Source organism: Euprymna scolopes, chromosome 43 (assembly GCF_053919585.1).
Source record: "Euprymna scolopes isolate OS-2025 chromosome 43, ASM5391958v1, whole genome shotgun sequence".
In the NCBI taxonomy this organism is placed as follows: Eukaryota; Metazoa; Mollusca; class Cephalopoda; order Sepiida; family Sepiolidae; genus Euprymna; species Euprymna scolopes.
Window position 1 is genome coordinate 43694104 of NC_136524.1, and position 24000 is coordinate 43718103.

The 24000-nt window shown below is 30.3% G+C and overlaps 1 protein-coding gene across 19 annotated transcripts in view; it reads right to left on the minus strand.

Annotated features, from left to right (window-relative positions):
• Positions 1-10622: 10622 nt before the first annotated feature.
• Positions 10623-24000, minus strand: part of LOC145268305 (hypoxia-inducible factor 1-alpha-like) — a 347774-nt gene continuing 334396 nt past the window's right edge. For 15 of the 19 annotated variants that reach the window (XM_080123749.1, XM_080123746.1, XM_080123754.1 and 12 more), the window contains 2 exons: positions 22700-22803; positions 10623-15902 (listed from right to left, as the gene is read on the minus strand). In XM_080123749.1, coding sequence (XP_079979875.1) covers positions 15729-15902; positions 22700-22803 — 278 coding nt within the window. In that variant the 3' untranslated portion in view covers positions 10623-15728. The remainder of the gene's footprint in view (positions 15903-22699; positions 22804-24000) is intronic. The other 4 variants (XM_080123758.1, XM_080123760.1, XM_080123755.1 and 1 more) reach the window with 1 other exon arrangement.

Consider the following 24000-nt stretch of genomic DNA (forward strand, 5'->3'; position numbering starts at 1 on the left):
GAAATGAACACACATTTATAGGCTAAAAACAAAAATTACAATAAAAAATAAGAAAAGAATAATAAAACCACGCCATTGTACTTAGCTGAACTTTAGTTAAACAAAAAAAAAAAAAATATATAATACTATTTTTACAAGCAAACCCGTTTCTTTTTTTGTTTTTGTTTTGTAATATTCTTTTTTATACATGTATAACTTTTAAGACAATTTCGTTTACAGTAAAAAGAGACACTGGCATTAATTACAAAGAAAAAAACAAATTTTATTTGGGCAGAAATTTTCCATTAATAAAAAATATGATTGAATATAAAAAAAAAAAAACAAGAAAGATTGTAAATATTTTTTATTTTACTGAGTCTTCTCTTCTTTTTTTTTTTTATTAACAAGAAAATGTATATTTGGACCAAAAAGATGTAATAAATGTCCAATTGCTTTAATGCTGGACGCATCTATAAGCTATAAGCATAGGATCATACCTTCTTTAAAAGGCCACATCTATAAGTTATAGCATAGGATTATACTACCACCGGATGGCCTTAAGCTATATCTTAACGGCTACACACTCTCACACTCTCTGCAAGGTCACATCTATAAGATAAATTTTAAGACCATACACCCTCTGAAGGGTCACATATATAAGGTATATCTTAGGGCCGCACTCTGAATGACCACATCTCCAAGCTATATTTTAGAACCACACATTCTCAGAAAGGCCACATTTATAAGATATATTTTAGGGCCACATATATAAGCCATACCTTAGGGCTATGCCTCCTCTGGGCTATTTGATTCAGTCCATAATGTCCATTAATAAAGCACGCTGCTGGTAAAACAATTTTGCACAATACTTTCGTCACTTCTTTTAAATATCAGTTTCGTTAGTTGCATATAGATAGCAATGTATTTGAGATTCATAGCGAAAATATGAGAGCTAGAGTACGATTTTATATTCAAAATAGGACATGTATCTGCATATACACTGCAGTAATAAACATTTGCAAACCGTGAAAGGAATTAACTACTTCCTGTCACAATTAACTACTTCCTGTCTTCTAAAATAGAACACATCAGTTAGTTAAAAGGAACATTATTTTATAACTGTTCTACTTTTTTCTTTTTTTTTTAAACTATTATTAATGAATATTAATCATAATTGTCTCTAAGTTTTCAGAGATGGTCTGTGCATTATTTACTATAGCTTAGGAATTTAACTGATATCGGTTCAATCCGTATCATTATTCATCCAGACTTACGTTTGCATGTATGCAAAAAAAAAAAAAAAAAAAAAAAAAAAAAAAGACTTACTTTCATTTTTTGTTAGTTATGCTCAAATGAAAGACAAAAATTGTCTATTTTGTCTAATTAAATCTTTAAAAAAAAAAAACAATAATGTGTGTGTGTGTGTGTGTGTGTGTGTGTGTGTGTGTGTGTGTGTGTGTGTGTGTTGAGTATATATTATGAATGCTGCACGTTTTTTTTGCTGATGCTTTTATACAATTAAAAAAAAAAAATTTTTTATTACATTTTCACCCCAAACAAGGCACATTGCCACTTTCATGTAGGGGGCTACTATCAGGGACATAAGCTACAGGGGTACTATGTGGGGAGTTGGGCAGCAAGATGTCGGTTCACGTTACACTTGCAACCTTCTCTAGACATGCTGACTTGTTAGTCAAGCAGTCTAAGATGACACCTGTCTTAGAAGGGCCCTTTGAAGTATAAGTTCAAATCCTGTACAAATCTTATTTCATGTTCTGTCATTCTTTGTTTATCCACAGCCCTGTGGACTAAATAAATTGTTTATTTAGTGCACAAACATTAGCATCAAAAAAGAAAAAAAATGCAGCATAATACATGATATACTGTTGGAAATAAATTCACACACACATATATATATATATATATATATATATATATATATATATATGTGCATTTTATGCTTTGTTTTTTCAATGAGTCATTCACTATACATACAAAATAAGAAAAAAAATGGATTCATGGGCATATATTTATCACAAAAATATTTATGTTTATATAGAAGAAAAATTTACAAATTCTCGTCAAAAAAAAATCTTTTTTTTTTTTTTTGCAAATAAATCGGGTATTAGTGTGTGTCCCTTATAATAAGGGTAAATACAGAAATATAGGCATCAGTGTGTCCCTTTTCATAAGAGAAAATGTAATCAGTTTATTTTCATTTTTTTTTTCTCTATAGTTATATTTTCATTTTCTTTTTCAAAAGACACAATAAAGAAAAAAAAAACAACAAAATTACTGAGATAATAAAAAAAATTATTACAATATATTCATTAATGTTTTGTTTCCACATATAACAAATAAGAGAAAAGGGGGTAGTAAATAGAGAGAGGTTTGGTAGGGGGGGATAAAGAATATATATATATATATATATATATATATATATATATATATATATATATATATATATATAATGTATATATATAATGTATGGGAGGGTGAGATAGAAAGAGTGTTGGGGGATAGAGAATATATACACAGAGAGGGAGGAGATAAAGAATATACATTTTATATATATATATATATATATATATATATATATATATATATATATATATATATATATATATAGATAGAAAGAGAGAGAGACAGAAAAAAGATAGTAAGAGAAATAGAGAGTGAGAGAGAGGGGGGCAAAGGAAAAAGACTAAAATTAAAAATGGAGAAGAAGAAATATATATATGTGTGTGTGTGCATGCGTGTGTATGTGTGTGAGAGAGAGAGAGATGGGAGTTATTAAAATAAATGGTTTATATAATAAAATTACGTGCAGTATAGACATTGGATTTTAGAGGTGAAAAAAGTCACAGGAAAAATGGTCACAGCACCCTAACTGAATAATAATAAAAAAAAAAAGGGGATTAATTTAAATATTTTCATTTGGCAGTTTTGTTGTTCATATCTAACGCAATGACATTATGTAAGATTTTACAAACACCAATGCTTATATTATGTACTAAATAACATCCCATCCATCCCCTAAAAAAAAGAAAAAAATTGACAGAAATGCCCTTAATACGACTTTCTTTCCTCATCAAAATTGTAACATCTTTGTTTTTTCTTTTTTCATTTACATTACATTAAGAAGCAATTTGGTTTGAGACAGAAAGGTGAGTCAATTAAAAGCCAAAATTTTATTTTTTTTTATTTTCATTTTTGCCAAATTTTGTGAAGTAAAAAGATTTTTTTAAATCGTTTTTGAGATAAAATAATTTTAAACAAGACAAATTATCACACAACTGGGCGGAACAAAGTATAAGCAAGAAAAAAAAATAATTTTTTTTATGAATTTCTCAATTATCAAATTTTTTTTAGGGTGCTTATTTAGATTAACACTTATGGTGGCATTTAAAATTTTGTAAAATATAGAAATGCCTGTATGATGTATGTAAGGAGTCAGGAGATGAAGATGAAATATTCCAAAAATCATAATTTGATCAAGTAGTTTTATTTCTAGTCAAAAGAATCAAATTTTACTCTGTTTCAACGAGGTTGAAAAAAAAGCATCAAACAAATCAGTGAGCAATAGCAGACAACCTTAATGCATGTGGAAACTGCCAAAATTTTCACCGATTACCTCCCCTTATGTTTTCTAGTAAAAGATCTGTCACTTATTGGTAAAAAAAAAAAAAAAATGGCAAATTTGTTTTTCGTAAAAAAAAAAGAAAATTAGACATAAATAAAAAAAATATTTAATCAACTTTTGTGATTTTGGGAATATACAATCTCCATTCCGTGACAAGTAGGTACAATATAAAAGTTTTCCTTCATTTTTGTTTATCACCATAAGTGCCAATCTGAATAAGCACCTGTTCTTTTTTTGTTTGGTTTAGATTGTTGTCTACAACATTGCTATTTATATTTAGTTAACATTTCAGTCAATGCACTCGTTTATCTCCTTCAGGTTCACCAACACAGATGAGTTTTCTCTCCACTATGCAAATATTACAGCAGTTGATTATTCACATATTTTTTTTAGGCTTATGTTTCCTACATATGTAAATTAAGATTAACAGTTTATTTTGATGTAGAGTGTGACATTCTAAAAAATAGTCCCTTAATCCTCGGGGGTCATGAGGGTGCTGCATTATTTCATGCAGAGTGTCTTAGGCAAGAATAGCCTGGTAGCAGCCATCTCTTTGCAGGCTTCAGGGCACATACAGCACCTAGTCTTACCAAATGGTTATCCATTTTAGCACTAGCCGGTTCAATGTTGCTTAACTTTAGGCATCTGATGGAAATTATTGTGTCAATGTAATTATATCGTATGACGTTCTTATGAATTATTTGTTTTATTTTATTTATTTATTTTTGGGATTGTTTTTTGTTTTGTTTTGTTTTTTGTCCAAAAAATTCATTCAAAAAATAAATAAATACACACTTAAGTTATGCTATGGGTGATAATAAAGAAAAAAATATTACTTTAATAAATAACCAGTTTACCAGATTTTAAAGTGGCTAGGAAACAAATACCAGCATGAAGAAAAAAAAATCATTGAATAAATCGTGGTGGTGGTGGTGGCAGTGTTTGGAGAGAAGTGGGGAGAGGGGGGCACATCACAGTTGATAAAAAACATGCCCAAAGATCAGAAGGCATATCGACTGAAACATAGTGAAAATAATAAAATAAAAATAAATAACTATCAGTGTTAACTAGGACAACAGTCCAAAAAGAAATAATGCAAATAAAAGAAAATATTTGATGCAAAGGTTTTTGACATGTCTAAAGTAAAAAAAAAAAAAAATTGATAGCTGACACCACCACCCCACTCCTGCTTACCCCAAAGAAAATGGAGCTAGTTTTCATCTTGGTGGGGGAGGGGGGGGGTCCTGAATCCTGAATCCAACTCAAACATATTGTTAAAATGATCACAGACTTTCCAACAAATTATTATAAGCTGCATTACGATTAGAGATAATAGTCAGTAGAGCTGTAGAAGCTTCATCCAGCTAGTTCTGTAAGCACAGTTAAAATATGATGTCAGACAGACAGCAATATATAAAGTTTGAAGTATATTAAGGAGTCATAATAAAAGGGAAGTATTCTTTACCAGTGTAAACGCATTTTTTTTTCTACATTTTATTATTTAGATTTTTTTTTTTTAATATTATTTACGTCTGCTTAGAAACGGCATTAATATGCATATCAGAAAGGCATTGTTCTGGTATTTTTTTTTTAATATTATAAAAATCATTTAAAAAATAATAGTCAATCGTTTTAAAACTGACAACCTGTATGATAAGGCTAGCAATACTAATCAAAAAATTATCTTTTTTTTTTTTTTTAATTTATCTATCATAACAAAGTCATATCTTTGTCTGTCTGTTTGTCCACAATTTGTTTAATATGCACAAAAGACACACTGTTTCAGAAATTAATTTTCATACTGAAAACGGATGCCCACACACTTTCACCCTAGCGTGATTCTAAATATAAAATTTATCCAAAGGAAATCTATATTCAAGAAGTAACCTCATTCGCATATTACATTAAATAAAATCTATTTCAATAATTAGCTTAGTATCATTAATTGTTTGTTGTAATAGAAATGTTTTCTTTGTTATATTTAAAGTTGATTTATTTAATTTATTTTTAACTTATATTTAATGTATTTTTAATTATTATTAGCTGACACCAGTTGCCTTTAAAGATGGAAGCTTATTTATTCAGGCTGTGAGAGTTATTCCCCTTTAAGCTATGAGAATTATTTCCCGTTTAATTTTCATATGCGAAAATAAATATGTCTTATGCTTCCATAAATCCAACATGTAATCCATTTTCAGGAAAATCGTATGGTGTTAGAATAATTGGTGTATCTTAAATAGTATATGACTAAACTCTCCGTCCGCTAATATGTTTTGACCTAGCAACGCTGGGTATATGCAGCTGACATTTTATGAAAAACTGATCAGTTTAAGATGTTCATTGGATTGAAAAATAAAAAATTAAAAAAAAATTCATAAGCCTGTACATATTTTGTATAAGAAGAGAAAAAAGTTTCTCATATGACTGGGTGCCACCAAAAAGAAATATGGTTTCCCTTGGTTTCGGAGCACAAATGTTAATATTTGACTTTTGTGTGCTTATTTGCATCAATATACAAGTGCGATATGACAGGTCAAAATAAAATAACACGAAAATCACTAGATATCAGACAAAAGTATTTCTGACGTTTCTGAATTTTTTAGATGAGGATGGATTATTTGTACTATTATTCATTGGACTACTGTTCTCATCTTGAGTGTGATTTTCACGTTTCGGTCGATATAACCTCCGACCTTCTCCAGGTGTATCTTGTCGAACTCGGGAATCTTTCTGTTGAACTTGGGAATTTGGACGGAATTTCGAGTGGAACCAGGGAATTTCGAGTTGGTTCCATTCGAAATTCCGTCCAAATTCCCGAGTTCGACAAGATACACCTGAAGAAGGTCGGAGGTTATATCGACCGAAACGTTGTGAAAATCACATTCAAGATGAGAGCAGTAGTCCGATGAATAATAATACAAAAGTACTTGCATATGCCAATAATTACGGAAAAAATCATGTGTGGAATTTTAGTAAAAAAAAAAAAATAAAATAAAAAATTTTTTTTCTCTTATATGCCCAAATATATATATATATATATATATATATATATATATATATATATATATAACTTGAGAGTCACCACTTATCAAGGCTCGATGGCCACTCGAGGATAAGTGTTCATGAATGTAAGGTGGTAGTGTAGTAATCGTTAATGGTGGAAATTGGGTAGAATTTAACTATCCACGGGGATGGCTCAACAAGAACCTGCCAACACCGAACCTGAAGGCCATCATGTTGTATTTAAATGGGAAGCAAGCCAGCAGAAAAAGGCGGGTTGTTCCAGGAAAGAAGCTCTGCACATGGAATCCGCGCTTAGATTTAGGCACAGTTAGAGAGTGGGAGAAATCGTATATAGTGGTTCTAATTTTGTGTCCTAAATTTAGAAGAGTTACGGAAAAGAGGGGAAAGGAGAGATATGTCAGTCCACCAGACTTAAAGTGTAATAAAATGAAGTTGAGTAAAAAAAATTTAAAAAAAACGATTTTTATTGTTTTTTTTTGTTTTTTTTACTAAAATACACTGTAATTTTTTTCCTTAAAGTTTTCTCCTGATACGCAAGTATATCAAATAGTTTTCTGTGATTTTATTCGGAACTATCATATTTCACTTGTGCAATTATGTAAATAAAAACCAATTTTTTTCAGATTTACTTTTGAATTCTGAAGTAAACATGGAAAAAAAAAAACATGTTTTTCTTGAATAAAATAAAATACGCATCAAGTACGCTTGAAAGGCGATTTGGCTTTCGAATTTGAAATTTCAAACAAATAAAATATTTGTTTATTTTCCTAATATTATGTTGTGATTTGGCTTTCAAGCGCACTCGATGCGTATTTTATTTTATTCAAATTAAAACAACGTTTCTATATGGAATTCCCACTTTTGATGTTTTTCTTGATTAAAACGACTGATCTGTTTACTCTAAAGTGTATTTCAAGCAATTAAAATGACAAATGAAAAGTAATAATACTTGATTTTTACTTTAGATTTTAATTCATCAGTGCTACTCAACCAAGGAAAAACATTTTTTTAAAATGCACCACAAAAATATCAAACTTTTTTTTTTTTTTTACCCAGAATAAAATGCAATTCATTTCTATTAAAACTTCTTTCTCTCTATCTTTCTTTCATCACCCTCACTCTTTCTCCTCCAACCAGCCCTTCCCTTTCTAGCTGGAGAGATACATATACAACTCTCCTTTATGCAATAGATTTTTTAAGTAATGAGTCGATATTTTTTTTTTCCAAATAAGTGTATAGCACTGAAAAACCGACCCCTCTGACAAAATCTGGCCCAGTTTATTGCCACATTTAGATTTATCGTTATTTTCATGGCAAGTGCTCGTCTGAGCTCCAATTTATGGTCTCCCCTCACCAAACTTTCAAAACTACTATATGGCCGTCTTCAAGTCCAACGTAAACAAGTTCTTGACGAACCGTTCTCCTTAAGTAATCCAATTTAACAAATTTCCACTACTAACAATTATTACAATATTGTCCCATTGACCATTGCACACTTATTAACCCTTATCCTTGAGTGGCCTCTGGGCCATGATAAGTGCGGACTCCTTTGTAAAAAAAAAATCAAGAGGAAAAAAATATATCAACTTGTTTTTTTTTTTTTTACTTTACATAAAAAAAACATATACACACAGACAATTGTCCTTTATATAATAGATTATTCATATCTTACTATTAAAAAAAATAAAAATAGAAAATAACTTTTTAAAATTACTATTTCAATAAATTCTATAAAAATGAATAAAATACACACACTAAAAAAATGAATAAAATACACACACTAAAAAAATCTGCCAATAAAAAACAAAACAATGTTCCACACAATACAAACCAAACATGATTATAATGTAAAAGAAATTCCTTTTTTTTTTGAGAGAGAGAGAGAGAGAGTTTTAACACCCACCCACCTCTTTTTTGAAAGCGCTTAATTAGCTAAATTTCGTTCCGTAATCAAGATTAAACATTCATTTGTGCTCTACAAGATTTTGATTTTTAAATTTACATTATTTTTTTTTTTGGGGGTGTTTTTTTTTTTTTTTTTTTTTTAGTGCTTCTTTAAAATCTGACCACCATGAAAAAAGGTACCCTATTATTATTTCTTTCTTTCTTTTTATTTAAATAGACACATTAATGGAGGGAAAAATCCAACAGCCATGTACACTTAGAATCCCAATACATTTTAAAAACAAACAAACCAGTTAAATTTTTTTTTTTTTAGTTTAGTATCCGATTCTAGAAAAAACTGGGGAAACTAATACAATCATGCTGACATGGACTGACGGCTTGGGTGTGCCAAGTTCAAATCCTGTCACTTCCATAGCACCATTTCTTTCAATTATAGATGTTGGCAACCTTCATGTGGTCCATCCTGTAAGTACTTGATTTTAGAGAGAACTGGGGGGAAACCAATAAAAACATAGTCAAGTGAATACTGACATGAACTGGTGACCTGGATGTACCAAGTTTGAATCCTGTCAATTCTATAGCACCACTTCTATTCACTTATGGATGTTGGCAACCTTCACGTGTAAATACCTGGTTATAGAAAAATTTGAGGAAACCAATAAAGTAAAATTTTTAATTAAAAGAAAAACAAGAGAAACAAAAGGCCAGATGTTACTTATTTTAATCCAAACTTGCTGATGTTATATTTTATGTATATTTCACTGACATTTTTTGATTTGATTACCAATGTTATAGAGAGAGTGGGAGGATATACCTCTCTCTCAGTTATTCATTACATTGTAAAGAAATAAATCTAATTAGAGTCATTTTACATTGTATGGTTAATACTACATATAAATCTCTACAGTGACTTGCGAATAACCACACAAAAAAAAAAAATTTTTTTTAAATAACGTATTCATATCAGAAAACAAAATCTTTCTGGATATGTCAAGGATGTGAGTTCATATAGAAACGTTGATTTAATTTAAAATATGCATCAAGTGCGCTTGAAAACCAAATCACAACGCAATATGAGTAAAATAAAATTTAAGCGCATTTTATTCTTTCTGGATATGTTTCCAGAATAAAATTACCAGAACAGGTCCCAACAGTAGTTTTGTCTGAAACTCAAACTATATCAATATAATTACTGTTCTTCGCGATTTCACCGGTGCTTATATATATATATATATATGATGAAAATAATGGAAATAGTATTCCGACAAAATAGAGAAAAATAAAAAAGGAACAAACCGTATTATGTGTTCACCAACGTTTCGTCTTTATTTCACCCAGAGGAAGTCTCGAAATAAAGACGAAACGTTGGTGAACACATAATACGGTTTGTTCCTTTTTTATTTTTCTCTATATATATATATATATATATATATATATACATATATATATATATATATATATATATTTATTTATCAGTGATGAAAAAACCGGAATAGAGTGCTCAATGTGTAGTCAGAGCAGTATATAAGAAATTTATTACTGTGAGTCCAGAATGAGTTTACATATTGTTTCAACTAGAGGAAGATCCCCAAAGAGAGGAAATGTCCAACTAGCATCGTCATTTTTCCATTCTTATTTGATTTTATAACTTAGTCCATCTATGAATTCTGACGATGCTAGTTGGATATTTCCTATCTTTGGGGATCTTCCTCTAGTTGAAACAATATGTAAACTCATTCTGGACTCACAGTAATAAATTTCTTATATATATATATATATATATATATATATATATATATATATATATATATATATATTATAAATACCTAATACTAGAAAGAGCAAGGTCAACCAACATGGTGAAGTGGATACTGATATGGGAAATACCTAATACTAGAAAGAGCAAGGTCAACCAACATGGTGAAGTGGATACTGATATGGGCTGGTGATCTGGGTGTGCCGAGTTCAAAACCTGAAACTATGTAAATATGATCACCGTTCTTCTTTGTGATTTTCCCGGTGCTTCCATATTCCATTTTATATTAAAATGGCATCTATTTAATGTTTTCTATTTTTTTTTTTTTTTTTTTTTAATTTTATTTTTATACTCATTACATTTGCACATAAACAATATTTTAAAAAATTATTTAAAAAAATTTTTTTTTTAGATATATTAAAAGATATAGTTTATTCTTCTTGCTTGTTACAGAAATGATCAGAGATTCAAAGAATTTGTGACTGCTAGAGTGTTTTCCTAAAAAAAAAAAAAATGAGACTATTTAAAAAAAAAAAATCTTTTTTTTTGATGCTTGTAAAGAATTTTTTGTTTTTTTTATTTATTTTTTTTTAACAAAGCAAATATTTATATTTCAAAATAAGCTGACAATATTCTAAATATTGTCCCCAAATCTACAGCGTTTATGCCCATACTTACTCAATAAGAAAATATATTATATAACGCTGCCAACTATAGTCACTTGTAGAACGGTAAAGTTACTGCTGCTACAGAACTTAATTGGTGGTCAAAATATTAAGATTCTTTGTTTTATTTTTGTTTATTTTTTTTTTTATAAAAATATGTTAAGCCTATCTTTATACAAAATGAAAAATGCCCATTTCATAGAGAGATTTAAAAACAAAATTCCTCATTTTTTTATATAATATATATACGTTTCTGATATATATGTACTATATAATAGTATTATGCAATAGATATTATATATGTACCACAATATATTTTAATATATATATTATAAATTTCATTATATAATATATATACATATAATGTACAGTGTATATAATATATTTTATTATTTAGATTCTAAGTGTATATATATATGCTTTAATTATTTCACTCTCGGGTGTATTTGCTCCAATTATTTTTTGGGGGGCTTAAATTGTCTGATGACATTGCATAGGCTGGATAATTTGTTTATCCCATCTATAGAAACAGTCTCATAATGATTTATGCAAATACTCCAGCGGTTGAAATAATGAAAACATATTTAGCTCTACCAACATATCGAGCACTTATTTTTTACCTGTTTTTTTTACCAAATATACCTCTTAATATATATATATATATATATATAAGTAAATTCTTGGTACAGCAAAATGGAAGGAGAAACTTCAGAGGAAACATAATTTAATTTAAATACCAAAAAAAAACAAAAAAAAACGGGCAGGTGAAATTGTTAAAATTTCCTTAAGGCCTTATCGTCTGACCCTCTAAGAGGAAACGTCAGAATGATAAATTAAAAACTAAGAAACGAATGAGGAAAGAAGGGAATTTGGTTTCAGTTGGAAGACCAGTGAGAAAAAAAAAAAAAAAAAAAAAAAAAAATCTCACTGTTCAGGTGGTTTTAAATCAATAAATATCTCCAACTGATGTTTCAAAATCTTTTGTCTACACAAAATATACATATATATATATATATATATATGTAGATAAAGAAGTTGCCATACATAAGTTTTAACATTATGAATATACATATGACTGTGTGTGTGTGTGTGTACACAAATAGAAATCCCTGCCAAAAAATGCATAGACACTTGATTCCTAATAGGTATTTATATATTCTGACAGTTAATAAAACACTTTCATAAAAAAAAAAAAAAAATCACATAAAACCGCTCATCCAATTATTTTATAAACATGAAAGAATATAAAAGTAAAATTTTCTTAAGGGGTTTAAATATGTTTGACTTTCTATATATAAAAAAAAAAAAATTAAATTTGGAAACTCCTATAAATAGAACCATTTGTACAGTTTTATTTATTCAAAGATTTTGATGTGATAAAATATTAGGATAATATAAATTAAAAAAAAAAAAAATTCTTCTCATCTAATATTACCTTAACTTTTCTTGTCATTCTTGAAAAAGCCTTCATAACATGAATGTGAAACGTCTGGATACTAATTTAATTTTTTTGTTGTTGGTATTTTCTATTATCTTTCATATGTATAATTTCCATTCTGAAAATGTTTTCTTTTGTAGCAATAACTATAAGTACTAAATATAAAGAAGCGCATTTTGCAGTGAGGCATATGCTATGTTTTAAATATCTGTTTTCTGTTTATTTTACAATAACGTGCTAAACATTTCATTTGTTTGTTTTTTTTTAACAGAAAAAAATAACTAAACTACTACTAAAAATAATAATATCTGACTTCCCTCCCTCCAAATAAATATAATAAAAAAATATTTCTAACATATAGATACTATAACATTTTAAATTAATTTACATTTATTTTCTATTTTGCTAGCAAACTACACACTTACGTTCATTATATATTATTTTTCATTTTATATATTAATAAAAATAGAAACTGCATGATATTGTCTAAATTTGGATGTGGATAAAAATGTATTTGCAAGCTTCTAACATTTAATAAAAAACATTTAGCATGTTTCTTCACATTTTGTTATTTGTTTTGAGAGGTGATGGTGGGTACCTTAAATTCGAATCCAGTTTGTTCCATAAAATCACTTTCATTAGGATGTTGACAACCTTCACATGGTCCCTCTCGTAAATACCCAATATCTTTCTAGAAAGAATTCTGACTAGAAGAATATCAGGGAAACCAATGCCAATAATAGAATTTTAAGATTCAGACGATATGATGATGATTTGTTTTGTCTTTTTGTTGTGTATTTTTACTGTTTCTTCTTCCCATTAATTTTATTATCATTATTATGAATCTTATTAATTTAAAAAATATTATCTCCCTTTTCTTGCCAACTATTATTTTTACTATTCAATAATAATAGTAATAATAATAATAATAATAACAACAACAAAAATAATAATAATAATAATAATAATAATTAGAAGAAGGAGAAAGAGCATCGAGGAAGAAAACTATTGAAAGTTTTAAGAGAAGAGTGGAAAGATTAACAAATAAATTTTAGTCATTTAAAATCTAATATATAAAGTTATATTGTGAGATTTTAAAAGTTGGATCTAAATGGCATTTAAGCTGACATATCAAACTTTCATTCTGACTAAGTAATAAACAAATGCAAGCAGCAAGTAAATGCTCAATTTTAAAGGTTAAGGGCAACCAACCTAGCGACATATTCAATAAAATAGATGCAATGTTAAAAATGATCTTAAAAACATTAAAAAAAAAAAAAAAAGAAATTATAAAGGAAATAACAGACCATAGCATTAAGCCCGAGAGAGTTTCCAGATATTTTTTTAAAATTTGAAATGAAGACTTGATTTTTAAAGTCTTAAGAGTTTATAACTATTCTTCTCAGTGCCATACTAAAGGGAGGTAATTCTATATATATCTATTCAAACTAATGACAGGATCAGCAGGAGCCGACTCAAGTATTAGTATTGTCCATAATGTCAAGCAGACAAGAATTTTTTATTTGTTTGTTTTTTTTTGTTTTTGTTCCCAAGTAAATTTGATTTTATAAAAGTTATAGGGAATAAAAAATTTAGAGGAAGTGGGAGTTTTGTTTTGTTGAAGATGTTTACGAAATATGTTGTTTTTCTTTTCTTTTTAGTTTTGTATAAATAGAGTAAGTTCACTATTTACATTGGTACATGTAAATTTGTATTGGCAAAATATGCTTACCATGCTATATGGATCTATCTATTCACAAAACAATATAATACCAATCAGCAGAAGCTAACTTGAAGTATGATAACGTAAACAAGAAAAAAAAATTTTTTTTTGTTTTGTTTTTTTCAAGTGACTTTAATTATGAAAGTTGCAAGTTAGGATGCAATGGAGAAAGAATGCCATCACTTATTATGGCATGGATATACTAGCACTAATATTACTAATAATAATCATGCTATGATAATGATAATAAAAATAATGATGTTATATATTCAAAATTGTTATGCAAAATACAAGTAGCTGCTTTTTTTCCTTTCTTCGGTACAAAAACCGAAAAAGGGGAAAAAGATGGAGGAAAAGAAGTTGACAAAAAAAAAAAATGGAGAAAAGGGGAACAAAAATGGAGAAAATAGGGGAAAAAATGGAGAAGAAAAAGGGGGGAAAAAAGAATGGAGAAAATGGAAAAAAAAAAAGGAGAAAAAAATGGAGAAAAAAGAGGGGAAAAAATTGAGAAAAAGGAAGAAAAAAAAAAAAAAACGGAGAAAAAAAATGGAGGAAAAGGGTGAAAAAATGGAATAAAAGGAAAAGAAAAAAGTAAAATTTTCTTATTTTTCATACAGAAAATTTGTAACAAAAAAAATTTTAAAAATAAGAAACAAGAAAAACTATTTACACTTAATCTTAAATTTCTAAATTGGTAATTTTTTTATAATCTAAACACAACTATTATTTAAAAAAAAAATTTTTTTAATTTTTTTTTGCTTTGTGTCTGAGATTTTATTTTGATCATGAGAACGGTTGAGCCACACAAATACAACACACAAAAACAGCATGTTATACAAAAATACATACATAGTCTGTTTTTTACCTGTACGTTTGTACAAAAAGAATCTAAACAGAAAATAGTATTGTACAAAACATAACTAGGGTGGTCCTTACTTCGAATGACCCAAGATTAAAGAGAAATAATAAAAAAAAAAAATTAAAAAAAAAGGGAAAATCCATGCATGTAACAGGATATTAAAAAAAAAAAAATTACAGTGATGGGGGAGGGGAATCATTACAAATGTACCAAGGTGGCACATGTGTAATGGATATAAACAAGAATTCTGATCCATAGCACCACTTTCACTAGTGATGTTGGCAACCTTCAGAGGTGGTCCCTCTTGTGAATATCTGATTATACAAATACTGGGTGAGGGAAGACCAATGTTGAGAAAAAGAGAATTAAGCAAATTAAAAGTTAACATGCCAACTGATCAAACTGCATTTTTACCATATTTTAACACCGTTAATTGATCGAATTATCGTTTTTTTTTTTATCATATAATTATCTTTTGCACTGTGAGGGTGTTTTTTTAAAATGATTTTACTGGAAGCGTTTTTTGTTTTTTTTTACCATAAGCATTTTATCTCGTGACATGCACAGTTTTTTTTTTTTTTTTTTCCATAATCTTGTGTCCATTCGAAGCAAGGAATTACATAATTTGAACCAATGTCTCACTGACTTAAAATTTGGAAGTTGTCTATCAGCTCAGAAAGAGAGAGAGAAAAAAAACAGATACTGATAGAAAAGGCACTGGAAGATGCATTTAATGTCATATGAATAATGATGTGTCCACATCTAAGGCTTTGAGAATCTCATTCCCACGTAGCAATCCATTTGATGGTACCGGAGCATTTACGTCACAGTCAGTCTGAGTGAGTCGTGGTAATAATGCCCGATTTGATGATATGGGCATGGATTTAGAATCCAAACCCAACAAATCAGTCTATAATAGAAAAAAAAAATGTAAAATAAACACGAAATAAATGTAAAACAATAAAATTATGACAAAAACATAAATAAAAAACATAAATAAAAATGTTAAAATATTTTCATGTAATAAGCCACCCAGAGACAGACTGGCAGTTGTGGCCAGTGCAATATATAGAATTAGAAATTGGAATCTATTGTTTCTTCTTTAGATTAGAAGTTATTAGCACAAGCAGGTTATTTGTTTATAAAAAAAGAAGTGTCATAATATGCTTAGAGTGATGGGTCGAACAGGAGAGCAATCATTGACATGGCGTGATATGGCTAGATTCATGGAACACAACATCGTGGGAAGATTAATAAGAGTTAGAAAAAGTCTGCTTCTGGTAGTCAGAAAGAGCAGATTGGAAAAAGTCCGTCTCTGATTCCCCAAGAGAATAGATCGGCAGACATCTTGTGGAGGTGACAAGACAGAAATAAATAGTCACTAAATCTATAGCAAAATAGACCCCACCCTCACCCTCCTTCTAAGAATGAGAAACGATGATATGACTTTGACTGTAGAAAAACCATGGTGACTGAATAAAACCCATTTGTCCAGAAAGAAAAAAAACAAACAAATGAACCGTAAGTTATATAAGCGATAATATTACAATATTAAAATAAAAATCGATGTAAATGACGTCAAGCCTACATTCCAATCAAAGAATTGGGGGTCATGGGAAATAATCTAAAAACAGAAGCAATGAGAGGACATATATTTTTAACCTGAAATGGAATGTCAACCAAAAACAGGTGCATTCCAAATAGCGCAATGAAACATTCCGATCAAGGAATGTGATTTGATGTCACAAAAAGAAACAAAGACACGAGGCAATTAAAGAAAGAGAGAGTTGAGCAAACAGTGTATGACATTTCTAATGTTGCCCCGCACAGTCCGCCGACACCACACCAACATAGCAATCGATCTCTCTCATCATATACTATTAGTGAAATGCAAATAAACTTGTATTGTTGACTTAGCAAGTTGTCTCATTTCAAAAATTTCAATTTGATTTAAAAAACTATAGCTAAAGAAAGCAACATGTATATACTTTGGCATACATTTCATAAACGTGCAACCAATAAATTATATAAACAATTATATAAACAATTATATAAACAAATTATATATAACAAATACATGATTGTATGCCACTTGTACAGTTTAGTCAAGACATTAAAAAATGAAAATATCGAAAAAACGTTATATTGTACGTATCCATTTTGGACTGAGGATCTCCGAAAAAAAATTTCATTTAATTTGATAGAGTAGTTTTTTTTTTTTTACAGCGGTAAAACACGTTCTTATGAGAGTACGTTGAAGTCAGCCATTGTGAAATTTGCTGAAGCTGAACAACATGCCACGGGGAGATAACTCCATCTAAAGCGCCGACACCCCCTTCCCATCTTTATTACTAGCTTTTCTTCCTAAAAATTGAACCTTTTGCTCAGTATCATAACAAATTGTTTTTTTTTTCGTTGTAAAAAAAAACAAAAAAACTACTTGATGAAATTAAGTGAATTTTTTTTTTTTGGAGAACTTCGTTTCATAACGGATACGTGAAATAAAACCTTTTTTCAATATTTTCATTTTTTAATGTCTTGACTAACCTGTACAAGTACTGATCGTATTACTGTGGTTTGCTAGATGTTTCCAATGAATCCTTTTTATAGACAAGTGGACTGCCTGTATCATGTTCATTATATAGGCTTTGTGGTTAGGAATGGCAATATTCATAGATAAAGCAATTCCTTCCCTGAACAATCCAAAGGACAAAATAATACTGCAACGCAAGGAACAGTAACTATTCTTAAGATTATAAAGAAATATACAATATAGAAATACATAATCTATGAATCATATTACGAATTGTAACATACAGATATCCATATTTCAACATTTTCAAGACACAGGAAAGTTGAAAATATTAGAAAAAAAAAGATGTTTATAATTCACTGCGGATGGTTGGGAATCAACTGAAATATTTGATTTAGGTTTCATTTTGTGAAAATAAATTTAATTCTTTTGGCACTGTAAATGGCTTAATGTTTTCTAACGTTATATTATTGTATAATTTTTATTTATAAAATAAAAACAAAAAAACATTATTGACTACATGTAATGATTTCAATAGCTATGGATAGGATACTTTGCCGGAATAGCATAGTATTTCTCCTCCTCCTTTTCCCTGAGATAATACCCCCCCCAAAAAAAAAAAACTGAAAAAAGAACTTGTACATTCCATTTTGAAACCAGTTGAGACTTGTGGTCTCATGATGCTGGATGTCAAAAGAAATCACAGCTGGAACATGTATGCACATCTGTAGCCAATGATTTTTCTATAAATCAAAAAAATTATACAATAATGCATCTCTACTTGTTATTGATGAGCACTGTTTTATTGGAATACTGTTGTCATATTTGGGTTGGGAAATCTGTCCCATTTGAAGGTATTTTATAAGATTTTTATGACGTTGACACACCGGTTTCCGCCAGATCGCCGAAGTTAAGCAATGTTTAGCTTGGCCAGTACCAGATGGGTAACCATTTGGGAAGGCGAGGTGCTGTATGTACCGCGAGATAAAATAGCATGTTGAGAAACTGGTGCAGTCTATCCTTCTCTCGAGGGTAGATGGGACTCTCTTAAGCTGTGGTAGGCACCTCATCTAGTGATGGCGTCACGATAAAAAATACCCTCGATAGCCCTGGCGAAGCATCAAGTATTCAGCTAATCACAAGATTTGAATTACACTACAAACTCGTATAGTGAGTCCAATCACAGCTGCGGCCGTGCTGAATGGATGGATGAGAAAAATGCAGAAGCACATCTGTAATTTGATTGGACCCACGATTTTTTTTTCTTCTCTCCACTGTCTCTCTCTCTCTCTCTCTCTCTCACACACACAGATATGATGTTGCTGGTCTCAATCTTTTTTATATAAATACTATTATATCATGTGTTCTTCAGTATTGTCCCCCCCCCATTTCATTTGTTCCAACTTAGTTTTTTTTTTTTTTTTATTACATTTTCACCCCAAACAAGGCACATTGCCACTTTGTTGTAGGGGGCTACTATTAGGGACATAAGCATCAAGGGTACTGTGTAGGAAGTTTGGCAGCAAGATGTCGGTTCACGTTGCACTTGAACTTCTGCATGTCAGTACAGTCGGGGAAGCAGGGACCCGGAAGGGAATTCCAAAGTCTAGCTGTTCTGGGGAAGAAACTACTGGAGTAGAAGGCTCTCTTGCATCTAGGGATCTCTACTGTGAAGGGGTGGGATTTAGCTGCTTGTTGGGTTTGTCGGGGGGTATTTACATCGAGGGGGTACAAGTGCTTGCAGTTCGTCAAAGTATTCACCGTTAAAGTACTTGTAGAGCAGGCAGAGGGATGCAACATTTCGTCGATGTGACAGAGGCTGAAGTTTAGCTGACAGTTCAGGATCTATCAAATTGGCGACTATCTTTTGAACCTTGTCTAGGAGCGAGAGACTAGTGGCAGATCCACCAGCCCAAACTCCATACATGGGCGAATGGTGGCCTTATAGAATTATAGGATACTTTAAGGCGTTAATAGCTTTCTAGCACGGTAGAGAGAACCTACCTTCTTCGCAGCGGTTCTGGCAATGTTCTCAAAGTAATTGTTCCAACTCATGTTTCCTGTGAACGTTAGGCCAAGGAGTTTAAAAGATGTACTTTCAGATAAAGAGTCTTTGGCCATTGCTATTGGCGGTAGGGAAGGTTTCTTGCAATTATTGAAGGAAACAAGTTTAGTCTTGGCAGCATTGAAGGTGACCATCCATTTTTGTCCCCATTCCATTACGGATCAGAGGTCTTCCTCTAGTGTTTCTGCCATTTCTTTAGATATGTGTTCATTTGTTTTCCTGTCGTGTCTGTTATAGAGCGTGGTGTCGTCAGCATACATACCCATCTCAGAGACAATTTGTCAGGGAGGTCATTTATGAATATTAGGAATAACAGAGGTCCAAGGATAGACCCCTGGGGTACTCCCGCATTTATATCATATTGTTTAAATGTACGACCATCGAGGACAACCTGGATTTTTCTCTTATCTAAGAAGGATCTAATTATCTTATGTATTCTTCCAGTGATGCCGTATGATCTGATTTTCTTGAGAAGACCCTCATGCCATACCCTGTCAAAAGCCTTTGATATATCTAGAGCTACCGCTCTACTCTCCCCCGCTTTGTCAAGTGACTGGTATATACGTTCTGAGATTACAGTTAGGATGTCTGCTGTTGAACGGGCTTATCTAAATCCATATTGTTGGTCAGTCAGAAGTTTAGCATCTGTAAGGTGATGGACTAGAGCTTGGTTAATTATTGTCTCAAATATTTTGGCGAAAAGTGGGAGGAGACTAATGGGGTGATAATTTACTGGGTCAGTTCTTTCGCCAGAATTCTTGAAAACTGGCACTTCAGTCTAGAAGTCTCCATCAATTCGCTGTTTGATACCTTGTTGTAATTCCGCTTCCTGTTCCAGCAGCTCCTTTTTAAAAAGGTTTGTGGAACTCCTGCTTCCTGTTTTTCTCCTACCTATAATATTTTCCTGTTTTTCTCCTATCAATAATATTTTAAAAAGGTTTGTGGAACTCCTGCTTCCTGTTTTTCTCCTACCAATAATATTTTAAAAAGGTTTGTGGAACTCCTGCTTCCTGTTTTTCTCCTACCAATAATATTTTAAAAAGGTTTGTGGAACTCCTGCTTCCTGTTTTTCTCATACCTATAATATTTTCCTGTTTTTCTCCACCCTATAATATTTTAAAAAACGTTTCTGGAACTCCTGCTTCTTGTTTTTCTCCTACATATAATATTTTCCTGTTTTTCTCTTACCTATAATATTTTTAAAAGGTTTGTGGAACTCCTGCTTCCTGCTTTTAATATTGGTCTTTTCTAAATTAAGGTTAATAGAATAGGCATCTCCTGTTTTTGTCAAAATCATCTTTCATCCTCGTTAGTTCCTTACACCAAGTGGCTTCACATAGTTTTTCTTTTATTATTAACTAGCAGGGGTACCCGGCGTTGCCCAGGTGTTTCAAGGTGTGTGTGCTCTTAAATCAAAAAGAAACACAGGGGCAGTAAAAATAAGTTTTGGTAATTAGGTAGAATCGAACCCGAAGCCCTGAGGTGAAGTTGGAAAATAAAATGTGAAAAACTCATGACACGTTAACCACTCAGCCAGCAAGAATGAGTTACTGAAAGAAGTTTGAATTTATTTAATTAAGAGAATTGACAGGTGCCCGCACTAAATGACGTCAAGTGGAAGTTGTAGAGTTAACATTTTGTATGAGCGTTACGACGACGACCTAAGCAATAGCTATTCAGCAGTGAACATTTTCTGCGGGACAGTTTTTAATGAAGTCAATAACCCGGTTTGTTTGTTTTTACCTAACTTTGGGGAAAAATAGCTCCCCCATTTATTAGCGGAGTGGCTCGTCTTGAAATGAAAGCAACTGTTTGATATGACAACGGCAAGCCGACATTGACCAAACGTTACATCGCTTTCTAGAGACCATTAGCTGTGAGCCAGGATTCGAATCGAGTTTCGCCTTTTTTTATACCGAAAAACGAAAGCAAACATGTGGCGATCCCAAAATGTTGAATATTTAACGTTTCAAAGTCGGGCAAATTAAATAGAAAGGCGACCAACGTTGTTAAGTCGGAGACATTATCATTTAGACAGCATATAAAAAATTTAAAAAATGAGCTACGGCCTCGAGAAGCCGCCGGAAAAAAGCCTTTTGCAGACATACACAAAAAGCGAATATGCATACATACATACACACATTTTCGCTTTTATATATATATATAGATTAAGAAATTCAATTTTTCCTTCAAATAATTTTTTTTTTTTACTTAATTTATAAATCAATATCAAAAAGCGTGATATCTTGTGAGAAAAAAAAAAAAAAAAGAACCATTAGTTAATAAAATGGCGTCTTTAAACTCACAGACTGTATCAAATTAAATAATAAAAAATTATTGGATTGTTTTCCATAAATTTCAGTTATTGCCATTTTTTTTTTTTTTTTTTACCTTCACACACAAGTATTTGGAAAAAAAAGTTTTAAAAATTTGGTTGTTAATTAACGCATTTACCAGGGAGCGTTCAGTAATAAAGCACCAAATTTACCATCTAAAAGTTAAACATATTTACAAAACAGAGTATCCTATTATCTAAAAAAAAATTTTTTTTTAAATCCTATAACAATTTTAGAAATGGGTTAGGGTTAGGAGAGAAAAATCATAAAGGTTGTCGTTTTGAAATAAAACCAAACAGGAGAAAGAATTCTAATACAGGTCCTTGACAAGAATTCTATATCAAGAAACAAAAATAAAGAAAACTCTGCATGATATATGCATCTGTGACAGAATAAAACTATCATATTCCGAAAACCACCTAAGCTAATCCAGAAGTTTTATTTTTAAATAAGAAAATCAAATTTTATGTGTAAGGGAGGAGTGACCATCTCACGTCGCCATATTGAAAATAATCTCAAAAAACAAAGGAAGATAACTCAACAATGATTTTAACTTGCAAAGATTTTTTGTTTCCTGCATGCGAATTCCCATTAATGTCTTAAAAATGATATTCTTTATAAAGCTACATAATTTATATGATTTTTTCATTTTATCATGGGTACGTTTGTCATAGATGTTTCTTTAATTTTTACTTTGTAATATAGGGTGTATTCTGGAGAAGAACGTCAGTGTGAAATAAAATATTCTTAATAAGAGTGAATAAATTTGTTACCATGAAATTTGGTGATGTCGAAGGTTGGTTGACGCGATAACCATTGTTTAAGTCCTCACCATTCACCAACAAATTGCGTAAAACACTGCCGGTGTTCGGTTCTTCTAGAAAAAAACAAGAGAAAAAAAATATATATATAATTAAAGAAGAAATGGTCCCACGAAAATATTAATTTTATTCGGAGATTTAAAACAGGATAATGAAACCCTACAACTAGTACTGTACTATGTTCCACCTGAAAATACTTATTTAAAATATACAATACCTGTTACAGTTCTGAATTTTTTAAATGGGGATTGATTATTCATATAATTTGGATTCTTTAGACTGCTATTCTCATCTAGAATGTTATTTGCACAATGTTCGCACAGAGACGTGGCATAGTGGATAGAGTACTCGGTAAAATTCAGTTGTAAAAGTTATACTCTTCTGGAAGTTGAGGTTCAATCATCAGCGCCGGGCAAAACCTAAAATATAATTACTTAAGACTTCTACCCAGTCGTGGCTGACTGGATGAGAGTATGCTACCTTTGTGGATTAAATAAAGAGTTTTGTTTGAATTGATTTGCATTTTTAATAACAAAATTTATAAAATAAGTTTATTTTATTTGAAACTAGCCCACTAGCTAAAATATGTTTAAATATATTTTAATTTTTCCAGATTTTGTATGTATTGTTATAGAGTCATGATTTCAAAAGTTAAAAAAAAAAAAAAAAATTATTTGGGTACCATCAGCTAAAATCGAAACCGGAAGCAAAACTGTAGCATTCAAAGCTGGTGACATTACCACTGTACCAATGTGACACACATATGAACTGATTAAAAATTAAAAGTTAAAAATAAACTAAGATGAATGTATAAAATGTATGATATTTTTCATTTTTGACCCCATAAAAACTATTTTAACCGGCTACCATAAAAAAATCCAATCATTTGAGGTGCCGGTCTGCAACTTTTAGTTTCAGAGAAGATAGAGTTTGAAAATATGGAAACAGACAGACAGACGTATAGCCTTTTATATATTAGATTTTATAAGAAATATGTTTAAAAAATATAAAAATTACTTTTTTTGTTGATTTTTTTTTTTTGAATTTTCAAAGTAAGTTTTTTATTTGAATTTATATGATAAATATGAAAGTATAAAAATAAAGTTATCGAAATCAAAATAACAAAATTTTAAACATAAAAATAAAACGTCTCCAATACATAATATTTTTAGAATAGTTTAAAAAGATTAAAAATAAATTTTAAAAAACTGATTTCGATAATTCTTAATGTCAATGAAATTTTTTTTAAATTA